This window comes from Coregonus lavaretus (genome assembly GCF_964263955.1).
Source record: "Coregonus lavaretus genome assembly, contig: HAP1_SCAFFOLD_7910, whole genome shotgun sequence".
NCBI classification, from domain to species: Eukaryota; Metazoa; Chordata; class Actinopteri; order Salmoniformes; family Salmonidae; genus Coregonus; species Coregonus lavaretus.
In genome coordinates, this window is record NW_028158381.1 from 971 (window position 1) to 23,921 (window position 22,951).

General features: G+C 45.1%; 1 protein-coding gene across 1 annotated transcript; it reads right to left on the reverse strand.

The window, feature by feature from the left end:
• Window positions 1-11,625: 11,625 nt before the first annotated feature.
• On the reverse strand, window positions 11,626-16,010 carry LOC311124087 (E3 ubiquitin/ISG15 ligase TRIM25-like; the record flags this gene model as incomplete). Its single annotated transcript, XM_084198300.1, has 3 exons — window positions 15,392-16,010; window positions 14,871-14,966; window positions 11,626-11,709 (listed from the first exon to the last, which is right to left on the reverse strand). The coding sequence occupies exons 1-3, from the start codon at window positions 15,986-15,988 to the stop codon at window positions 11,626-11,628; spliced, it is 777 nt and encodes a 258-aa protein (XP_084054426.1). The 5' UTR covers window positions 15,989-16,010.
• Between the last annotated feature and the right edge of the window lie 6,941 nt (window positions 16,011-22,951).

Below are 22,951 nucleotides of genomic sequence, written 5' to 3' on the forward strand. Positions count from 1 at the left end.
TCTCCTCCTTCCTGGTACCACCACCACTTGACCCTGCTCTACTCTCCTCCTTCCTGGTACCACCACCACTTGACCCTGCTCTACTCTCATCCCTCCTGGTACCACCACCACTTGACCCTGCTCTACTCTCCTCCCTCCTGGTACCACCACCACTTGACCCTGCTCTACTCTCCTCCTTCCTGGTACCACCACCACTTGACCCTGCTCTACTCTCCTCCTTCCTGGTACCACCACCACTTGACCCTGCTCTACTCTCCTCCCTCCTGGTACCACCACCACTTGACCCTGCTCTACTCTCCTCCCTCCTGGTACCACCACCACTTGACCCTGCTCTACTCTCCTCCCTCCTGGTACCACCACCACTTGACCCTGCTCTACTCTCCTCCCTCCTGGTACCACCACCACTTGACCCTGCTCTACTCTCCTCCTTCCTGGTACCACCACCACTTGACAACTTTCATGTTTTGAAATTATACTTCATTACTATAATGATTATCAATACGCCTAAACATTAATTCAGTCACCTCTGGTCGACAAAAACTTATTTTCCTAGTACATTAATTGTCAAATTCATCAACCAGCATCGAGCACTCTGCCTTCTCACGCAAGCGAGGGGCATGTTGAGGTAAATATGCTAACCGCCAAGGTTGCATTATGTCATTTATTGGTGGGCTGGAAGATGCAGTGTTTTTTCTTTTCTATTCAGAGGCTATTTACTCCCAATATGAGATAATTTTATATATTAGGTTTTTATAATGCATGTTTACTAGGGTTGAGGTTAGCGCATCTGAGTAGGGATTATTTGGGTTCAATACCTGTCCTACCTATCAATCATATTGCTGCTTGTAGCCTATAACTGATGATCCCCACACTAGAAACACCCAAAACTATCTGTGCTAGCAAACCCTGTGTTCCACCCCTCCCCTGTGTAACCTTGAAGTTTGTTAAGAAACAAACACTTGTCTACGAAAAGAGACATGTTTAACGGATTCCGGTTGGCACCCAGCCGAGAGCACACGGAAACCACTTGCAAATTTACCAAAACTAACCAACTACTTGGGGTCTGTTCGGAAGCAATAAACGGAGGCAGATTAGCCACCACAACTCTTATCGAAAGAGGCGACATCTGCACCAACACACCCCTCACAACAAGACAAACCTTTTTCATTAACACAACCACCGCCTTGTTCATTCTGGATGCAGAGTCCAGATGTTCCGCTCCAACCTGTTCGCCGACCATGAGCAAAACTTCCTCCACACCTTTCTCCGGAACGGACCCGAAGCGACAGCGTTTCTTCTCCACTCGGTTGAGGCCATCACGCCGCCCTAACAAACTACCCCTACTCCCCCCTCAACTCTAAACGATAAACAGTGGAAACCAATAAACAAACCCTCAAACCATGAGAAAATATATTCAGAAAATACGCAAGAACCAAAAGAAAAAAGAATAGTAGCCCTCCTCACGAACCACAAATCTCTCACACAACCAACTTCTTCTTCTATGATATAATGGCGGTCCACAAACCAACGTTAAAGGTGCATGCCGCCACCTACTGTGCTGGAGTGTGTGGTCAATCACGGTTTCCAACATTTCTAAATCCTCCTACCTAACTCAGTACTTCTGAGAAAATAAAGAAGAGCCCTACTAACTTCTAATAGACCCCCCCCCCATCCCCCAAATCCCTTCCAAACCCCCCCAACCCCGTCCAACCTCAATGACCCTACACTTCAATCTTTCCCTCTCTTCAACATACTTACAACAATATAACAACACATGCTCCACCGTTTCATCGACCATACCCTCCACACTCAAACCATTCCCATGCTTGCCAACCAGATGTAATGACGAGGTCAATGTACAATGTCCTAAGCGCAATCAAGTAAACACCACCTCTTCCTTCCTAATCTGACTTTTGAATCTTGGTCCATCGACCTTTCTGTAAAACTGTCAACTATTCATATAAATGCCGGCCCTTGTGCTCAGAGTACCATCTCTTCTGCCACACATCTATCAACATGGCTCTGATCTTACATTTGGCCTCACCTCTACCCAGTGGAACATTAATATCAATTATATCTAGTTTCAAAGCTCTTTTAGCTAACTGGTCTACAATTTCATTCCCTTCCACACCCGAATGTGCTGGGACCCAGCAGAATCTCACTATTACACCCATTCTCTCAATTCTCCATAATAACATTAATACCTCCAATAGCAGGTCACTCCTATTGTCGTCCTGATCAGAGCTCTATAAATATCCATCAACAATTGTCTGTCAGCACCCTATTCATAACCAGAGACCCACACAACCAACTACCATGAAAGTTAATGAATGAGAGAGATATGAACATCGTTACAATACTGTACATAGACATAATGTAACGGTTCTTCTTCTTTGGTGTTTAACAGCGGTTGGCATCCAATATGTTGTATTACCGCCCCCAACTGGACTATAATATAAATCCATTATACTTTGTGATACAAAATGGGAAAAGGGGAAATTATAATAATAATAAAAAAACACCCTTCCAACTAACCCTACACTCATTAAATACCCACTACCCCATTCCACTACTTTGACCCTATCTGCTCCTGCACCATGCCAACGGCCTGGGAGGACGGGACACCACCACTCAACACACCCTGTAACTCTTCTGAAGTCTAATCTTGTATGCCCAAATACTTCTCTGCAGCTGCCATCACAATATCCATTTTCTGTGATTGACAATCCATTTCTGCGGTATAGTTGATAACCATTGCTATGAACTCTAAGAAGCTAACTTTACTAAAGCATATATCACTCGTTGGCCTATCCCTCTGTGCTGGCACAGATCTACTACTGACAGGGATCCTCTCAGGATCTCTCACCCTTGACCCATCCTCCTCTACTTCCTTCACTGTCTCAGCATACGACACATTCTGCACTACTCTGACTCTAGCCACCTCAACCTGCCTCTCTCGCACCGGACACTTCCGATCCCCAGCCACATGGGCATCCCTACAGTTGACACACAACTTTATCCATCGAAACTACACAATCCTCTATCCCATGCCCTCCTGCACACTTCCCACTTCTTGGAATCTCCCTCCTACAAACTGCTGCAACATGACCATAAACGTTGCACCTGAATCAGTGCAGTGGATTCGGCACAAAAGCTCTAACAGGATAACTGATATATCCTAACATGACTTTGTCGGGTCAAAACTCAAAAGGACTGACAGTGACTCCTATGTTTCATCACGCTCACCACCGGGTCTGCGTCGCACCAAACGGCGGGCATCACAAACACCAGGAATCTTCAACTTTAATTGCTCCACCTCCACACTTAACGCTACCCCAGAAATCACTCCTTTCAATGGTGTCCTGTTCCTAAGAGAGAAGCAAGAAACAGATCTTGACCCAAGTTGCGTGACACGGAGCGCCCACTCCCTCTGGTCAGAAGAAACACAAACAAATATCACAAGTCCACTACAGGTTACCTTCACTGATTCAACTGCACCCAACTCCTTTCCCACCCACCCTGAAACTACAAATGGATCTGCCAAAAGGTATGGATCCACTTTCTCCAACAATGTAACTCCTACTGCACCAGATTCTTCTTTATCATGTCCATTGATGCCAGGCTCTGGTTCTGAGCTCTTCACCACACCTTCTATTTCACTTAACTCTCCCTCATTCATTTCCATTTCACCTCCAGAACTCGGTCTGGCTTACGGCTCACTCTGTTTGCACTTGAATTATAACATTTGAAAGTCTCTATTCCTTTGGAACTTTTGTGAGTGAAATGATTGTTTATTTCACTTTTGTTTATTATCTATTTCACTTGCTTTGGCAATGTAAACATATGTTTCCCATGCCAATAAAGCCCTTTGAATTGAATTGAATTGAGAAAGAGAGCGAGAGAGTGCCTTGCAAAAGTATTCATCCCCCTTGGCGTTGTTCCTATTTTTTTGCATTACAACCTGTAACTTAAATTGATTTTTATTTGGATTTCATGAAATGGACATACACAAAATAGTCCAAATTGGTAAAGTGAAATGACAAAAATAACTTGTTTAAAAAAAATTCAAAAACATTAATAACGGAAAAGTGGTGTGTGCATATGTATTCACCCCCTTTGCTATGAAGCCCCTAAATAAGATCTGGTGCAACCAATTACCTTCAGAAGTCACATAATTAGTTAAATAAAGTTCACCTGTGTGCAATCTAAGTGTCACATGATCTGTCACATGATCTCAGTATATATACAGTGGGGAAAAAAAGTATTTAGTCAGCCACCAATTGTGCAAGTTCTCCCACTTAAAAAGATGAGAGAGGCCTTGTTACGGTCCGGCACTGTTGGTCCTGTTCCTGCTGGTTTTCCTTTCCCTTTTTTTCCCCTGTGTGTGTTGTTTGTGTCTGTCTCCCCCTGCTGTGCAGCCCAGGCAGAGGATCTAGATCAGGGGGCGTGGCCATTCTCTCACAAGATCAGTTACATCAAGCTGCAGCTCATTGTCACCAATCAAGCAGCAGTTATCTACCCGGGCTGGACACCTCTCCAGCGCCAGTTCGTTCCTACACTACCTGTGGTAACTTGGCCCGTACAAGCACTCTCAGTTTAGTTGTACTCTCTCAGTACTATTGTTGTTCCTGCTACGTTTGTAACCTGTCTCTCCTTCGACCAGATCCCGTCTGATCCTGCTGCCTGCCTGCCTGCCATTCCCACGCCGCAACCTGCTCCTCTGTTTGCCTGATATCCTCGTCATCCAGCTCTCAGGACTACTGGCTCTCCACCACACTCAGCTCCTACTCCGGCCTGAAGCTACTCCACCCTGAACTGCTTCTCTCTGCCTAAGCACGTTGAATAAAACTACATCCTAATTCACTCTCTTTGTCCGTGTGTCCGTCTCTGCACCTGAGTCCCCCACCCAACCTAATAGAACGAACTGGCCATACATGGACTCAGCAGAGATGCCACATGGAACAACGGGTGATGGCGTACAACACGCCCTCCATGCACAGGGAATGCTATTGGGACAACACGACCAACTCATCCGGACTCTTTTGGATAACAACCAGCAGTTGTTGGATCAAGTATCTCATCTCACCTCTCAGGTAGCTAAACTGGTAACACTCACTACCCTTCCTCCCTCTGCTTCTCCTCCGCCTGTTCCTCCTACAGTGGCTCCAGGCTCGGCTTCCGCTCCTGCCCTTCGGGAACCCCCTACAACCGCACCCGAACCTTTTACCGGGGACCTGAACAAATGCCGTGGTTTCCTGCTTCAGTGCCGCTTGGTGTTCCAACAGAAGCCCCTGTCTTTCTCCACGGAATCCTCAAAGGTACATTACGCACTGGGGTTAATGAGGGGCAAAGCTTTGATTTGGGCAGAAGCGGCTTGTTCTACTCAGCAGATTGCCAGCCTGTCGTTTGACGATTTTTCTTCTCAATTGAAAGTTGTGTTTGATCACCCGGACTATGCCGGGACCGCCACAAAGAGACTATTGAAGCTACGACAGGGTATGGGTAGCGTGGCTGAATACGCCATTGATTTTTGGACCTTGGCAGCCGATTCCAAGTGGAACGACGAAGCTCTTCAGGGAGCGTTTGTTAACGGTCTAAGTGACACGATTAAGAATGAACTAGCTGTTCGTGAGGAGCCTGCTAACCTTCATGTTCTCGTTTCCCTTGCTACACGAATTGACAATAGGTTACGGGAGAGGAGACAGGAGAGGGGCGGTCGGGTCCACACCTCTAACGGAGCTCCCTCGCTTTCTGCAGCCCGAGCTACACCACCACTCGGACACCGCCCACACACCTCAGCGGATCCCTCCACGGAACTAGACGAGCCCATGCAGCTGGGCCGTGCTCGTCTGTCCCATGTCGAAAAGGAACGGCGCATACGGGCTGGTGAGTGCATGTACTGTGGGGACCGCACTCATTTCCTGGTTAACTGTCCGGTTCGCCCAAAAAGACAAAGCTCGCAGGTAAAAGTGGGCGTACTTGCGAGTGCTACACCTGACTCAATGCCCACAGCACCCCGTCTAGTTATCCCAGCTACAGTCCAGTTCAGGAATCTGTCTCTCCCATTAGCTGCTCTCATTGACTCTGGTGCTGAGGATAATTTTGTTGACGTTAACCTGGTCACTCAGGCTGAGATCCCTGTTAAGCCCCTGCCTAAGCCTATAACAGTAACCGCTATAGACGGCCGTCAGTTTGCCAACATCACCCACCAAACTGTCCCCGTTTCTCTCATGCTGTCCGGCAATCACAAAGAAACCATCCAGTTTAAAGTAGTCTCCTCCTCGGCCTCCCCCCTTATCCTCGGTTTCCCTTGGCTTAGCCTTCACAACCCCCATATTGACTGGCAAAACCACAAGATACACAGTTGGAGCACTCACTGCCATTCTGCTTGCCTTGGGTCGGCTATTCCGCCCTCGGTAGGTTCCCCTGCTTCCCCTGTCAAAACCCCAGACCTCTCTTCAGTCCCTGAGGAGTACTTGGACCTGGCTGAGTTTACAGCCAATGAAGACTCCAGCAATCCTGAACCTGTTCTGCCCGCTTCCTGTTTGGTGGCGGCGGTTCACTGGGAAATCGAGTCCCTCGTCCGATCGGCACAAGAGTCGGAACCTGGACCGGCCGATGGCCCCCCCGACCTTCTCTATGTTCCCGCAGCAGTGCGGCCGCAAGTGCTCAACTGGATCCACACCTCGCGCTTCTCCTGCCACCCTGGTATGAACCGTACACTGTCGCTACTGAAGAGGCACTTTTGGTGGCCATCCGTCGAGACTGACGTCCGGGAGTACGTGGCGGCCTGCTCCATCTGTGCCCAAAATAAGGCTTCCCACCGGGCTCCTTCGGGCCTGCTGCGGCCTCTCTCAGTCCCGAGTCGTCCTTGGTCTCACGTGGGCTTGGACTTCGTCACTGGACTTCCTATGTCTGAGGGTAATGACACCATACTCACCATCGTGGACAGATTCTCTAAATCTGCCCATTTTGTTGCATTACCAAAATTACCATCTGCCAGTGAGACAGCCGACCTCTTTGTCCTACATGTATTCCGTCCCCATGGAATACCTGTGGACATAGTGTCCGATAGAGGTCCACAGTTCATTTCTCGGGTATGGAAGGAGTTTTGTTCGGCTCTGGGTGCCTCTGTCAGTCTCTCATCAGGTTTCCATCCCCAGTCCAATGGCCAGACTGAGAGGACCAATCAGGACCTGGAGGCTGCTCTACGCTGTGTGACATCCCAGAACCCGTCCACCTGGGCCAAACATCTCCCGTGGGTCGAATATGCCCACAATTCCCTCACCTCATCTGCCACCGGCCTCTCTCCATTTGAGGCGGCTTTGGGGTACCAACCGCCATTGTTCCCATCTCAGGAAAGGGAGTTAGCCGTCCCGTCAGTTCAGGATAACCTTCGTCGCTGCCGCAAGGTGTGGGTGGACACCCGTGAGGCCCTTCTACGGACAGCAGAGCGTAACAAGAGAGTGGCGGACAGGCACAGGGTAGTCGCTCCCCAGTTCCAGCCTGGTCAGCGAGTCTGGCTCTCCTCCAGCAACATCCCCCTGCGCACTGACTCCCGTAAGCTGTCGCCCCGGTATTTGGGTCCTTTCGAGATCGAATCCATCATCAACCCTTCGGCTGTTCGGTTGAAGCTTCCCCAGGCCATGAGAGTCCATCCTACATTTCACGTGTCCCAGCTGAAGCTGGTCTCCTCTAGCCCTTTGTGTCCGCCTGTGGATCCCCCTCCGCCACCGCGGATTATTGACGACCATCCAGCCTACACGGTGCGGAGACTGCTGGACGTCCGGAGGCGTGGTAGAGGGCTTCAGTACCTGGTGGACTGGGAGGGATACGGTCCCGAGGAGAGGTCCTGGATTCCCCGACGATTTATACTGGATCCGCAGCTAGTGGCTGACTTCCATAGGGACCACCCTGACAAGCCGGGTGGGTCGCCGGGTGGCGCCCGTTGAGGGGGGGGTACTGTTACGGTCCGGCACTGTTGGTCCTGTTCCTGCTGGTTTTCCTTTCCCTTTTTTCCCCTGTGTGTGTTGTTTGTGTCTGTCTCCCCCTGCTGTGCAGCCCAGGCAGAGGATCTAGATCATGGGGCGTGGCCATTCTCTCACAAGATCAGTTACATCAAGCTGCAGCTCATTGTCACCAATCAAGCAGCAGTTATCTACCCGGGCTGGACACCTCTCCAGCGCCAGTTCGTTCCTACACTACCTGTGATCCCGTCTGTTCCTGCTGCCTGCCTGCCTGCCATTCCCACGCCGCTACCTGCTCCTCTGTTGGCCTGATATCCTCGTCATCCAGCTCTCAGGACTACTGGCTCTCCACCACACTCAGCTCCTACTCCGGCCTGAAGCTACTCCACCCTGAACTGCTTCTCTCTGCCTAAGCACGTTGAATAAAACTACATCCTAATTCACTCTCTTTGTCCGTGTGTCCGTCTCTGCACCTGAGTCCCCCACCCAACCTAATAACGACACCATTCTCAGTCGTTTAAGCTAGCAAACCATTAGGTAACTCAAAAAAAATGACTACCTCGAAATCGTCACGCTATTCCTGTGGCATAAGTGAGTCTTTCAATTTGAACCAAACAAGCTGCTAAATCTTCCAGTCTACATCACAAAACAAACACTGGCTGCAGTATCTGTCTAAGCAACACATACCAACAGTTGAATTACACTCAGAAACCCAGATTTTACTCTATGCCATTGACCCAATGCTATTGAAATGACAAAGAAATCCCGCAAATAGCCCATTTACAATGGTTTGTCGTCTTAACATCTGATCCATAATGAAATTCCTTCACTTCCTCACCATAGCACCTCAATGATAATATATTTAATGGAAACCCTTAATTGGCTTTGTACTATGTTATAAGTTAGGTTTATAAATTCCAGTCCTTATGGGCAGTTTATTCCTTAAACCTTATCTCTATCACATGATCCATCAACGGCACCAACTTCTAAAACTGTATTTATTGTTTCTCACACCCAACGTACGTCTACGTTTTGGGGTTAACATATTGTATACTAATAATATTCCAATTATTACTTGATCAAATCTCTAGTAATCGCTTAAACACACATAAAATTCATCACATTTTCATATATTCCCATAATTCATATAGAACGTTAGAAATCCTTAGGTACTCACATCAAACAATCCCTTCTTTTTTTAAACGATTCTCAATCGACACAAATCAACTTCTCCAAACATACTCCCAGCGGAACCAAAAAACAGACTGTAGTTTCCAGGACCCTGCCCTGCCTGTCATGGGATCCTCCCAGAAAATACAGACTTTTCCACAACTCTCTAAAATAACCTCACGCTCTCCATACCACTCCTTGATATTCTATGACCTAACTCTGTGATATATCGAAACTTCTTATCCAAAATTATATCAAATTATCATACACATTTATATAATTTATTATGCACCCTTCAGATTAAAAGTACTTTCTGCTGTTTGTTCATAAAATAGCCTATGTTGTTCCATTCCACTACTTAACTTCGTTAGCAGCCTTTTCCTCCTAATTCATTATATTTCCAGGTCATCGTGCGCTCATTAAATCGCATGCTTGATACGCCTCTTTCATATAATCTAAATCCCATTTCGTGTTGTTTACGGCGATATTGCCAATTATATATTTTCACGCTATCTGTAATTGATCCCTTTTAAAAATCCCTTCTTGAGGATACTCATTATCTGTCCATGCTGCTACATCACTGAGATGTGGTTCCCCATAGACAAATCCTAATTTACTTAACATCCATTCGCCCCATTCTCTGATTTTCGATACTTTTAGTACAGACTTGTTTAAAATACTGATTTGTCTGTAATAATTTTGTCATTTCCTTTCTCTCTCTTCGAGTTAAATGAAGCTCTGATTTATTCTTGTGATTGTCTCGCCAGATTCCAGTCTACTGAGTTCACGCTATAGTTTTTATTATTAGTTCATGCAATATTAGTAATCAAATACTTGAATCAAATCCCCCAACTTGATCTTTATTAAAATGTTGTTTGCCTGTTTTGTCATTGGTGCCATGATTCAACATGCTCGTTTTGAGTAATTCACAAAGGACTAATTCTGTACTTCTTTTTATGATGATTTACCACACCAAAGGCCCGTAACCTATCTCTTTATAATGTCTCTATACACTAAGGGATACCTGCGCCCAATCTTTTTATAATGTACTTTAAAAATAATGGAATAACACCCACTCTGTTTATAATGCCATTACACATTAAGGGAAGTCCAGCGCCCACTCTGTTTATAATGCCATTACACATTAAGGGAAGTCTAAGGAAAGGAAATCTCTCAGTTTATATATTTCATGTTACACATTTCTTCAACAACGTCTGGTAATCATCAGTGGGCACTCCCCACTCTGATGTTATTACCTTGTACCCCAAGTCAGTATATTCCATCTAGCAATCATTCTAAGATAAACCCTAGTAAGCTCCCTAGACATACTGGAATCCTTGGCATTCAGACATTGTGGCACCAAGAGTTACCTATCTAACAGATTTAAACTTGTTCATACAACACTATGACAAGACGTTATATCACTTTACATTAGTGTGGTTATTACTGTTAGGCCTAGGGTCAGGGTTAGAGTTACTACATTCAGCAGTAACCCTAACCCTAGCCATATCTAGGACTAAAAAGAGAAGACGTTTTACAATCAGAGTTCTTTGTATCTCTTCTTAGTCAGACAGAAACCCCCCACATCTTGTAGGTGGACGGGGTTATGAACATATCCAATGAATTGTTTTCTGCAACCAGATGAAATGAAACTGCCTTTCAGCAGGAAAAGCTTCTCTAATAATCCTAACTATTGCTGGGTGTCTTCAGAGACTGAGGTATAGAGGCACACTGTCAAGTCAAAACATCTGGCTGTGCTTTCATGTCAAAACATTTATTATTTTCTATTCATAAAATTCTATTGTATTATATTCTTTGATAACATATTATATCCATAGGCTCCACTCTGTATAGTGTTAATGATGACTGTTTGTTCTGTACATTGATTGAATGGTTAGGACTATCTCACTGTATTCACAGATTAAATCCCAAGAGACCAGGAGACCTAAAGGAAGCCTTCAACACTGCATCCCTTCATCCAGTCATAGTAAACAGTCAGTCAGTCAGTCAGTCAGTCTGTCTGTCTCTCTCTCTCTCTCGTGACAGATGTAGACACAGCCAACTTTCTTTCTCTCTCTCTCTCTCTCTCTCTCTCTCTCTCTCTCTCTCTCTCTCTCTCTCTCTCTCTCTCTCTCTCTCTCTCTCTCTCTCTCTCTCTCTCTCTCTCTCTCTCTCTCTCTCTCGACAGATGTAGACACAGCCAACTTCTCTGTGGTGGTTGTTGTTGCTATCAGTGTTAAGGTCAAGGTACAAAGTGATTGACCTCACTCTGACCCATATACAGAGTTCAACCACTCTGATAGACGTCCATCTTGGAACAGAACTCACTAGGCCACAAATTAGAATACATTTAAAGTTGTCAAAACATGTCATCTTCTTTATCCTGTATTGTATATAGCTCTGATTTCACTGTCCTAACACAACTCTTCCTGGTCTATAGAAATGGCCATTGTGGGAAGGAGTGAGTGGATTCTGTGAGATCCAGTCATCATTCTTCCTGCGCTGTAAAGACCTGAGTCTCCGGGTGCTCCATGTGATGGCCTACAGTCTGGGCCTGGAGGCTGAGGTCTTCCTGAGTGCAGACAGACACATAGGGAGTGAGTACAGAGCTCTCTCTCTCTTTCAGGGGGTTATCTATGTACAATCACACCTGGGTGAAGGGCTGCTCAGTCCTAGGAATGTAAAACTGAAGTTCCATGGTAATAGAGTGACGCTGACACTCAGATTCTTCACTTTAAAATGGACGTCAAACAAAAACTAATGATTGCAAAGTTAAACAAACCTTACACCTTTATGCACAAGGACTACTTTTAACAATATATACACAAAAAATAACAAAAACACATTGACTTGAAGAACAGCGCAGATGCAAAGTTTGGTAACAGAATGACGGCACAGTACTGACAACATAGCTGACCTGATGCAGAGGTGGACCAGTGATGTTTTCCTCTCAGTGGTGAGACTTGCCCTTCCATTTGACACACCTTTACCTCATAAGATCATACAAGATGTTACAGGCTTATTGCTTGTGGAAACAGACCTGCGTTCAATTACTATTTAAAATCATGTTGAATACTTAATAAGCAGTGCTTGATTGAGTTTGCCTGTTGTAATGGAACCAATAGAAAAGTCCCAAAAGTACAAACATCAAAACCTTTTCTCGTTCAGTTAGTCCCTCCCTGTTTCAGCTAATTATCTTCAGTTTGGTGCCTAGTGAATACGACTCAGGTCTCTATGGAAACATCAATGTAAATTCACCTTCGGTTTTTACTCCTCACTTTCCCTTTCAGGTCTATAGGGTTTTGCTGCCCCCTGCTGGAGACTGGAGCACAAGGCAGTCCCTGGCTTTCTTTGGGCAGCTGGAGGATGAGGCCCTCCTCACCTGTTGTGACGGGTCCAACAAATATCCCCTGGTGAAGGCAGGGGCCTATCTCATCCAACGCTTCAATGACTCTTATGGGAGGCAGTGAGCATTTCCATGTTAAGCTATGGAATTAATTGTACAGCATTGGATTGGTGTTGGCATGGGGTAGAGGAGTTTACATATACCAGTCATTTCCTTTTAAATCCATGAAGGAAGTGGACAAGTTCACACTTAGAAAGGAGATAATAGTTCCACACCCCATGTGTCCTGATAACTACAGGAATGGAACCATATTGAGGTTGGCTGCTTTCTCTACGGTTTGATGGGAGAGAGAGAGAGAGAGAGGCTGAGAGAGAGAGGCAGAGAGAGAGAGGCAGAGAGAGAGAGAGAGGCTGAGAGAAGAGGCAGAGAGAGAGAGAGAGAGAGAGAGAGAGAGAGAGAGAGAGAGAGAGAGAGAGAGAGAGAGAGAGAGAGAGAGAGAGAGAGAGAGAGAGAGAGAGAGAGAGAGAGAGAGAGAGAGAGAGAGAGAGAGAGGAGAGAGAGAGAGAGAGAGAGAGAGAGAGAGAGAGAGAGAGAGAGAGAGAGAGGGCTGAGAGAGAGAGGCAGAGAGAGAGAGGCAGAGAGAGAGAGGCAGAGAGAGAGAGAGAGAGAGAGAGAGAGAGAGAGAGAGAGAGAGAGGACATCAGGTAAAGTTCTGGAGATGAGGGAATATGTGTGCAGAAAGAAACCCTCCAGTATGGTTAACCCCAGTTAGGCCCAGTATGGACTATCAATACAAGTGACCATTTAGAATGTGACCCAGTTCAATGGGTCTTAACAGAACTGGGGGATGTCAGCCATGAAGTTGTCTAAACACAACTGGAACATAATTTGTTTGTGATTCATTGTTAATGGATTTTCCATTAGGAACACAGGGGGAAAACCTAACACAACAACACACATAACACACAACCATTAAAAACAAAAGGGGGAGGAAACCACTAAAGTCATTACCATATTGTCATTTTCTAACGACAGGGAGAAAACATGTAAAATCTAGAAGACTACTTTAGATCTGGTCAGAAGAAGCCTAGTGCACTACGTATGGAACAGGGAGAGATTTGGGACAGAGACAGTAACTCCTGTATGGAAATCTTCATTCTAATGACAGTGAGCAAATCTCCACCCTATTCCCTATGTAGTGCACTACTTTAGATCTGATCAGAAGTAGCCTAGTGCACTACGTAGGGAACAGGGTGTCATTTGGGCCAGAGTCCAGTAACTCCCCTGGGTATGAATTGTCTCTCTATCTTATCTGTCTTCTATATTATGTTCTCCTCTCCTCCTCTCTTCTCTCCTCTATTCACTCTATTCTATCATCCACACCACATGCCAGCTTCAACACAATCCATTTACAAGTTAAAGACACACCTTGGAATAAATAGCAAAGGAAAACTACTACTAGATGTATGTTTTATTTCCCATCACCATGAATCATATTTAATAACTGAACAGTAGCAGACCTAACTTCATCTGTTCCTGACTCTGGATAGTGGATTAAAAAGACCATCAATCTCCAATGATATTAAAGTACAATTCTGAACATTACCGATATACTGAGTGGCAAGTCAAGATATCTGCTGGGTTTTTATTGTTTGGTTAATAGCACCACCTGCTGGACAGGTTTAATGTTGCTTGACTGAGCAGTATGGGAGAATAAAAGTTGCCAAATTTAGGGCCGGTTTCCCGGATATATCCATTGAACATGCTTTTTAGTCTAGGACTAGGCTTAATCTGTGTCGGGGAAACCGGCCCATATAGTTTAAGTAGAAAGTAAGTTATTCCAGCTTGTAGTGGGCTGACTAGTCCTTGGGAATTGTCCTTTTGTTCCTGGACCATTTTCCATGCAGCTCCAGGTGACAGAGAACACATCAATTGGGTCGAGCCTACAAGCTGTTCAATGATACTGAGGAAAATTACATAGAGACAGAGAACCAATTGAGAAAACATATCAATGGTTCTGAATGCCAACCAATACACATCAGAAACATACATCATGATTAATGTGATAGAACCTGCTCTTACCATGAGAAACAGATTCCCCAATCTTCTCCTCCTCTTCTTCATCTTTAATGTTGACATTCAGCTCCAATGTAGGGAATGTCCTCTTGGTGTAACGGTCAAGCTGTTGCTTTCTCCCGCGGTAGACCTGGTTCATATCCCGTCGGTTACATTAAGCAGTCTATTCTCTGAAAATAGTCCAGACAGCATGTACCCAACAGTGAGGTCAGTGGGATTGGAGAGAGTCCCCTCTCCCTCTCTCTGTCTCTCTCTCTCTGACTGGAGTAGAGAAGTGAAATGGTGTGTCTCCTCTGGTCAACAATACTCACCTTGAGAGACTCCACAGCCTGTTGGAGCTCCTTCAGGTCCTTCTCTCTCTCCTGGAATCTCTCCTGGACCTTCTGCTGACTCATCCCCAGCTGCCTCTGTGGAGAATCACTCTTCAATGAGCTATCAAGCTTTATTTGTCCAGTAGATCAATAGTATAGTAATGTGACATAGGGCACATAGAGAGGAAGGTATATAATCTTGAGGAAGTCACTTTCCAATATTATATTTGTTTATCTTGCTATGTGAAAGATTGTAGTTTTTATGGTAGGCGTACACGTATCAAAGGGTTAAGGCTGAACTTTGGACTTATAAAAGGGCATTCAGAATGATAATGTTGTTTGACTTTAGAAAATGGTGATATATTTGGATCAAACTCAATATACTCAAGGTTTGTGTTCATATTTGTTCTGATGAGGATCAATTTCATTTGATTTCTCTCATATTCAAACAGCCTTAGTTCCTACTGTATCTTTAATTATTTGTTTATCAGACAGTCACCAACAAGTAGTTCTGGTCTTACCTGTTTCTCAGTCCTCTCTGCTGCAGCTGACACTGTATCATGGCCTTTATGTTCATCCATTGTACACAGATAACAGATACACTGCTGATCGGTACGACAGAAAACCTCCAGCAGTTTGTCATGATGAGAGCAGATCTTCTCCTGTAGTTGTGCGGTGGCTTTGACCAGCTTGTGCTTCTTGAAAGCAGGAGATTCATAGTGAGGTTGGAGGTGAGTCTCACAGTAAGAGGCCAGACACGCCAGACAGGACATGAGGGCTTTCTGCTTTCTGGTCCCAGTGCAGAAATCACACGCCACATCTCCAGGTCCAGCATAGCACAGAGCAGGAGGGGGAGCAGCCTGGAGTCCTGTCTTCTTCAGTTTCTCCACCACCTCAGCCAACATGGTATTTTTCCTCAGATTAGGCCTTGGAGTGAAGGTCTCTCTGCACTGAGGACAGCTATAGACCCCTTTCAGAACATCCTGATCCCAGCAGCCCTCAATACAGCTTCTACAGTAACTGTGTCCACAGGGGATGGTGACCGGCTCCTTCAGTAGATCCAGACAGACAGAACAACAGAACTGGTCCTGGTCGAGCAGAACTCCTTGCTGAGCCATTTGGACAGTTGTTCACTCTCACACAGACAGACGACACAGAGAGTCAGACCAGTTTCGTTTTCTCCTAAAATAGTTTGTGTGAGGGGGAGAAACTTCCTGGTTCTGCCAGAGGGGTGGGGTTAAAAGGAGGGAGGGATATGTTAGAGGAATGGAGGAAGAGAGAGAGGAACTGCATGCAACAGGAAGAGGGAGACAAATAGTTTTGTTCCTAGGTTAGAGTCCTTAACATGGAACAAATGAAATGATGAATCTTAAAATGAGAGTTGTTAGAATATATAAAGGGTAACAGTTTCTATGAAGAACATATGTATAATTATTTGAATGACCTTTATAATGCCTTATAATACACTAATGTGTTCTACTTAAGCAATAAGGCCTGATGAGGTGTGGTATATGGCCAATATACACTACCACAGCTTAGGGCTGTTCTTAGGCACAAAGCAACGTGGATTGAGAATGATGGAACACTTTCAAAAATCGAATAAAATTTTAACACAAATATTTAGCAGATGTTATTGTGGGTGTAGCGAAATGCTTGTGTTCCTGGCTCCAACAGTGCAGTAATATCTAACAATACACAATGGACTCTTAACCAACCGTGCTATTTTGTTCGTTGTTTCGCATTGTTTGTAACTTATTTTGTACATAATGTTGCTTCTACCGTCTCTTATGACCGAAAAGAGCTTCTGGACATCAGAACAGCGATTACTCACCTTGAACTGGACGAATAATTTTTCTTTAATGAGTGGGATTTGTTCCAGACACCTGACAGGGCCCTCATCCCTGTTATTCGCAGTAGAAAGAAAAGGAGATATCGCGGAAGGAGTTTGGGGTGCTTGGTAAGGAACCGGCGACAAGTGGATAATCTGCCTTTGCCATCGATACCATTGGCCAATTTACAATCGCTTGATAATAAAGTGGACAAACTACAGGCACGAATATTCTACCAACGGGACATTATAAACTGTAATATCTTATGTTTCACCAAGTCGTGGCTGAACGAGGACATGAATAACATATAGCTGGCGGGTTATACACTGTATCGGCAGGATAGAACAGCAGCCTCTGGTAAAACAAGGGGTGGCTGTCTATGTATATTTGTAAACAACAGCTGGTGCACGAAATCTAAGGAAGTCTCGAGGTTTTGCTCGCCTGAGGTAGAGTATCTCATGATAAGCTGTAGACCACACTATCTACCAAGATAGTTTTTTTCATCTATATTCTTCGTAGCTGTCTATTTACCACCACAAACCGATGCAGGCACTAAGACAGCACTAAATTAACTGTACGACTCCAACACCATCATTAACTTTGCCGATGACACAACAGTGGTAGGCCTGATCACCGACAACGACGAGACAGCCTACAGGGAGGAGTGTCAGAGACCTGCAGTGTGGTGCCAGGACAACATCCTCTCCCTCAACATGATCAAGACGAAGGAGATGATTGTGGACTACAGGAAAAAGAAGAGGACCGAGCACACCCCCATTCTCATCAGCGGGGCTGTAGTGGAGCAGGTTGAGAGGTTCAAGTTCCTTGGTGTACACATCACCAACAAACTAACATGGTCCAAGCACACCAAGACAGTCGTGAAGAGGGCACGACAAAACCTATTCCCCCTAAGGAGACTGAAAAGATGGTATGGGTCCTCAAATCCTCAAAAGGTTCTACAGCTGCACAATCGAGAGCATCCTGACTGGTTGCATCACTGCCTGGTATGGCAACTGCTCGGCCTCCGACTTCAAGGCACTACAGAGGGTAGTGCATACGGCCCATTACATCACTGGGGCCAAGCCATCCAGGACCTCTATACCAGGCGGTGTCAGAGGAAGGCCCTAAAAATTGTCAAAGACTCCAGCTACTGTAGTCATAGACTGTTCTCTCTGCTACCACACGGCAAGTGGTACCGAAGCACTAGGTCTAGGTCCAAGAGGCTTCTAAACAGCTTCTATCCCCAAGCCATTAGACTCCTGAACATCTAATCCAGACTCCTGAACATCTAATCCAGCACCCAGACTATTTGCATTGCCCCCCCCCCTCTTTTATGCTGCTGCTACTCTCTGTTTATTATCTATGCATAGTCACTTTAACTCTACCTACATGTACATATTACCTCAATTACCTCAACTAACCGGTGCCCCCGCACATTGACTCTGTACCGGTACCCCCATGTATATAGCCTCGCTATTGTTATTTTTACTGCTGCTCTTTAATTATTTGTTACTTTTATTTCGTATTATTTTATATGTGATTTTGTGGGGTATTCTTTCTTAATACTGCATTGTTGGTTAAGGGCTTGTAAGTAAGCATTTCACTGTAAGGTCTACACCTGATGTATTCAGCTCATGTGACAAATATGCTTTGATTTGATCTAAAAAGTAAAGGAGTGGAATTAAGAAATATTAAAATATTACGATGACCAATGTTGGAGTCCGGAGCATAGATATATATATATACACTACTGTTCAAAAGTTTGGGGTCACTTAGAAATGTCCTTGTTTTTGAAAGAAAAGCACATTTTTTGTCCATTAAAATAACATCAAATTGATCAAAAATACACTGTAGACATTGTTAATGTTGTAAATGGCTTTTGTAGCTAGAAACGGCTGATTTTTAATGGAATATCTACATAGGCGTACAGATGCACATTATCAGCAACCATCAGTCCTGTGTTCCAATGGCACGTTGTGTTTGCTAATCCAAGTTTATCATTTAAAAAAGGTTAATTGATCATTAGAAAACCCTTTTGCAATTATGTTAGCACAGCTGAAAACTGTTGTGCTGATTAAAGAAGCAATAAAACTGGCCTTCTAGAGACTAGTTGAGTATCTGGAGCATCAGCAATTGTGGGTTCGATTACAGGATCAAAATGGCCAGAAACAAAAAACTTTCTTCTGAAACTTGTCAGTCTATTCTTGTTCTGAGAAATGAAGGCTATTCCATGCGAGAAATTGCCAAGAAACTGAAGATTTACATTTACATTTTAGTAGACGCTCTTATCCAGAGCGACTTACAGTTAGTGAGTGCATGCATTTTATTTTTAATTTTTTAATTTTTATGCTGGCCTCCCGTGGGAATCGAACCCACAACCCTGGCATTGCAAACGGCATGCTCTATCAACTAAGCTACATCCCTGCCTGCCATTCCCTCCCCTACCCTGGACGACGCTGGGCCAATTGTGCGCCGCCCCATGGGTCTCCCGGTCGCGGCCGGCTACGACAGAGCCTGGATTCGAACCAGGATCTCTAGTGGCACAGCTAGCACTGCGATGCAGTGCCTTAGACCACTGCACCACTCGGGAGATCAAAAATACACTGTAGACATTGTTAATGTTGTAAATGGCTTTTGTAACTGGAAACGGCTGATTTTTTACGGAATATCTACATAGGCAGATGCACATTATCATCAGTCCTGTGTTCCAATGGCATGTTGTGTTTGCTAATCCAAGTTTGGGATTCAAGATCTCATACAATGCTGTGTACTACTCCCTTCACAGAACTGCGCAAACTGCGCTAACCAGAAAAGAAAGAGGAGTGGGAGGCCCCGGTGCACAACTGAGCAAGAGGACAAATACATTAGTGTCTAGTTTGAGAAACAGACGCCTCACAGGTCCTCAACTGGCAGCTTGATTAAATAGTACCCGCAAAAATCCAGTCTCAACGTCAACAGTGAAGAGGCGATTCTGGGATGCTGACCTAGGCAGTTGCAAAGAAAAAGTCCAGTGTCTGTGTTCTTTTGCCCATCTTAATCTTTTATTTTTATTGGCCAGTCTGAGATATGGCTTTTTCTTTGCAGCTCTGTCTAGGTCAGCATCCCGGAGTCGCCTTTTCACTGTTGACGTTGAGACTGGTGTTTTGCGGGTACTATTTAATGAAGCTGCCAGTTGAGGACCTGTGAGGCGTCTGTTTCTCAAACTAGACACTCTAATGTATTTGTCCTCTTGCTCAGTTGTGCACCAGGGCACTGTATCTGAAGAATAGTATATGTACAGCAATAGTTAAATAGGATGGGCCTTGACCAGAATAGAGTTTACAGTAAACATTTAAAGTGACCAGTGATTCCATGTCTATGTACATAGGGCAGCAGACTCTAAGGTGCAGGGTAGAGTAACCGGATGGTAGCCATCTAGTGACAGTGTTTTTCAGTCTCTCGGTCCCAGCTTTGATGCACCTGTACTGACCTTGCCTTCTGGATGGTAGCGGGGTTAACAGGCCGTGGCCTGGGTGGCTGAGGGCAGGCAGTGTGCCCCCGGTGATGTGTTTAGCAGACCGCACCACCCTCTGGAGAGCCCTGTGGTTGCGGACGGTGCAGTTGCCGTACCAGGCGGTGATACAGTCCGACAGGATGCTCTCAATGGTGCATCTGTAAAAGTTTGTGAGGGTCTTATGGGCCAAGCCAAATGTATTCAGCCTCCTGATATTCAAGAGGTGCTGTTGCACTTTCTTCACCACACTGTCTGTGTGGGTGGACCATTTCAGATTGTCAGTGATGTGTACGCCGAGGAACTTTAAGCTTTTCACCTTCTCCACTGTGGCCCTGTCGATGTGGATGGGGGGCGTGCTACCTCTGCTGTCTCCTGAAGTCCTTGATCAGATCCTTTGTCTTGTTGACGTTGAGGGAGAGGTTCTTTTCATGGCACCACTCCGCCAGGGCCCTCAACTCCTCCCTGTAGGCTGTCTCGTCATTGTTAGTAATCAGGGCTACCACTATTGTGTTGTCTGCAAACTTGATGATTGAGTTGGAGACGTGCGTGGCCCTGCAGTCATGTGTGAACAGGGAGTACAGGAGGGGGCAGAGTACGTACCCTTGTGGAGCCCCTGTATTGAGGATCAGCGTAGAGGAGGTTGTTTTATCTTCTTGTCTAAGAAATACTAAATAAAACAACAGTTCTTTATAACATAAGTCCTTCTTTATTCAAGTTAACCGGAGCCGTACAAGTATCGTGATTGAGATGAGATCTCCCACTCCCCTGCGCGGGCTGAGCGTCCCCTAAGTGATCACGTGGCCTCCGATACAATATGCCTCATCCCCCTTATCAAGATATGCCTTTTTCCCTTATAAGATAAAACAATAACAATTCTCTATAAAACCTGGTTACACTTCTTTGCATAGTGAACACTGCACTCCAATAACACATTTATACTTCCTCAATCGGCCTCTGAGGAGCTTGTCCTTCTCTACCTGACCGTCTCATTTCAACAGGTGGGTCTGACACAGGAGTGTCTGGACTTGACGTTGTCTGACCTGTAATGTCACTGTCTTGCATGTCTGTTTGCTCACACTCAGGTACATGTAACAAGTGTCTCCTATTTCTCCTGTATGTAACTCCCTCAGGTGTCATTAGATCATGTGACCTGGTTGCCACTGTTTTCCCCACACGGGCCTCAGCGCTCCATGTTTTCCCATCATGCATTTTCACCCTATCATTTGGACTGAGTGTACTGAGCACCTTGGACCCTTTGTCATAGTACCTTTTCTGTTCAGTCTTTTCTCTCCGTTGGTTAAGAATCACCTTGTCATGCTTCTCTGTTTCTAGGAGTACTGGCAACCTAGTTTTGAGTTTCCTGTTGAACAACAGCTCTGCAGGAGACATACTTTTTTTTGTGGAATAGCCCTGTAGTTTAACAAAGCTAGATTCGGATCTGTCTGAGTTGAGAGCTTTCTCAAGCAGTAGTTTCACTGTTTTGGCACCGTTCTCGACTAACCCATTAGACTGTGGGTACAGTGGGCTGGATGTGACATGCTTGAACCCGTACAGTTTAGCAAAATCACTGAAAGCTGAACTGTGAAGCGTTGTCCGTACGGACTACCTCTGCGACCCCATGACGAGCAAAGAATGACTTAATGTGAGTTATCACCTGACTAGCAGTAGTGTCCTTCAGCAAAGCTCTCTGGGTAATGAGAGTAATAGTCCATCATTATACAACGGGTGGGTCTAATCCTGAATGCTGATTGGTTAAAACCGCATTCCAGCCAGTGTCTATTCCTACTTTGCCCCATGGTCTCAATACCTTTTTTTCCTCAACCCACATTGGCTCTTTGCTCTGTTTTGACCTGTATTTCTGGCATGTTTCACAGGCTGTAAGTGTCTGCTCTATATCAGCATTAATCTTGGGCCAGAATAACACTGCTTTTGCACGTCGTTTTGACTTTTCCATCCCTAGATGGTCCTTGTGTATTTTGATCAGAATGTTTTCTGTAACACACTTGGTATCACAATTCTTGAACCCTTAAACAGAATTCCATCAAGTCCAGATAGCTCATCCCTGTATTGACCATAAGGGTATGGTATAGCTTGTACAGACTACCTGCATGTTATGGCTTGAATCACCTTTTGCAAACACTCATCTTCTGCAGTAGCACGTGAAATAACTGTCCACATTTCATCTGAGACTGGGCAACTCTTTCTGATAAGGTTTACATGTATGGTCTCGTCCTGCTCATATATATCTGGTTTGGTTCTGAGCTGTCAAAAGCTCTGGACAATGTGTCTGCCACTAACAATTCTTTCCCTGGCCTGTACTCGAGTTGCAAGTCATATTCTGAAGTTTTAGAAACAGTCCCTGTTCTCTTGGTGGTGTGTGTGTTAGACCCTTCTTTACAATAGTAACTTAAGGTTGATGATCTGTTTCATCCCACACTGTTTTACCACAGATAAACACACTGAATTTCTCACATGCATATGACAGTGCCAATGCCTCTTTCTCAATCTGAGCATAGTTCCACTCAGAAGTTGTCAGAGCCCTGGAGGCATATGCAACTGGGCGCCATCTAGTGCCATACTGCTGTAACAACACTGCACCTTAACCTGCTTTAGAGGCATCTGCTGAGATTGAGGTTTTGAGCTTTTTATCATAGAACCTCAGTAGTGGAGCATGCATGATGTAGTGGACATTCTAATCAATAATGAGGAGAGACAGGGTCAATCACCAATCAGGATATTACTTTATTTCAAAACGGTAT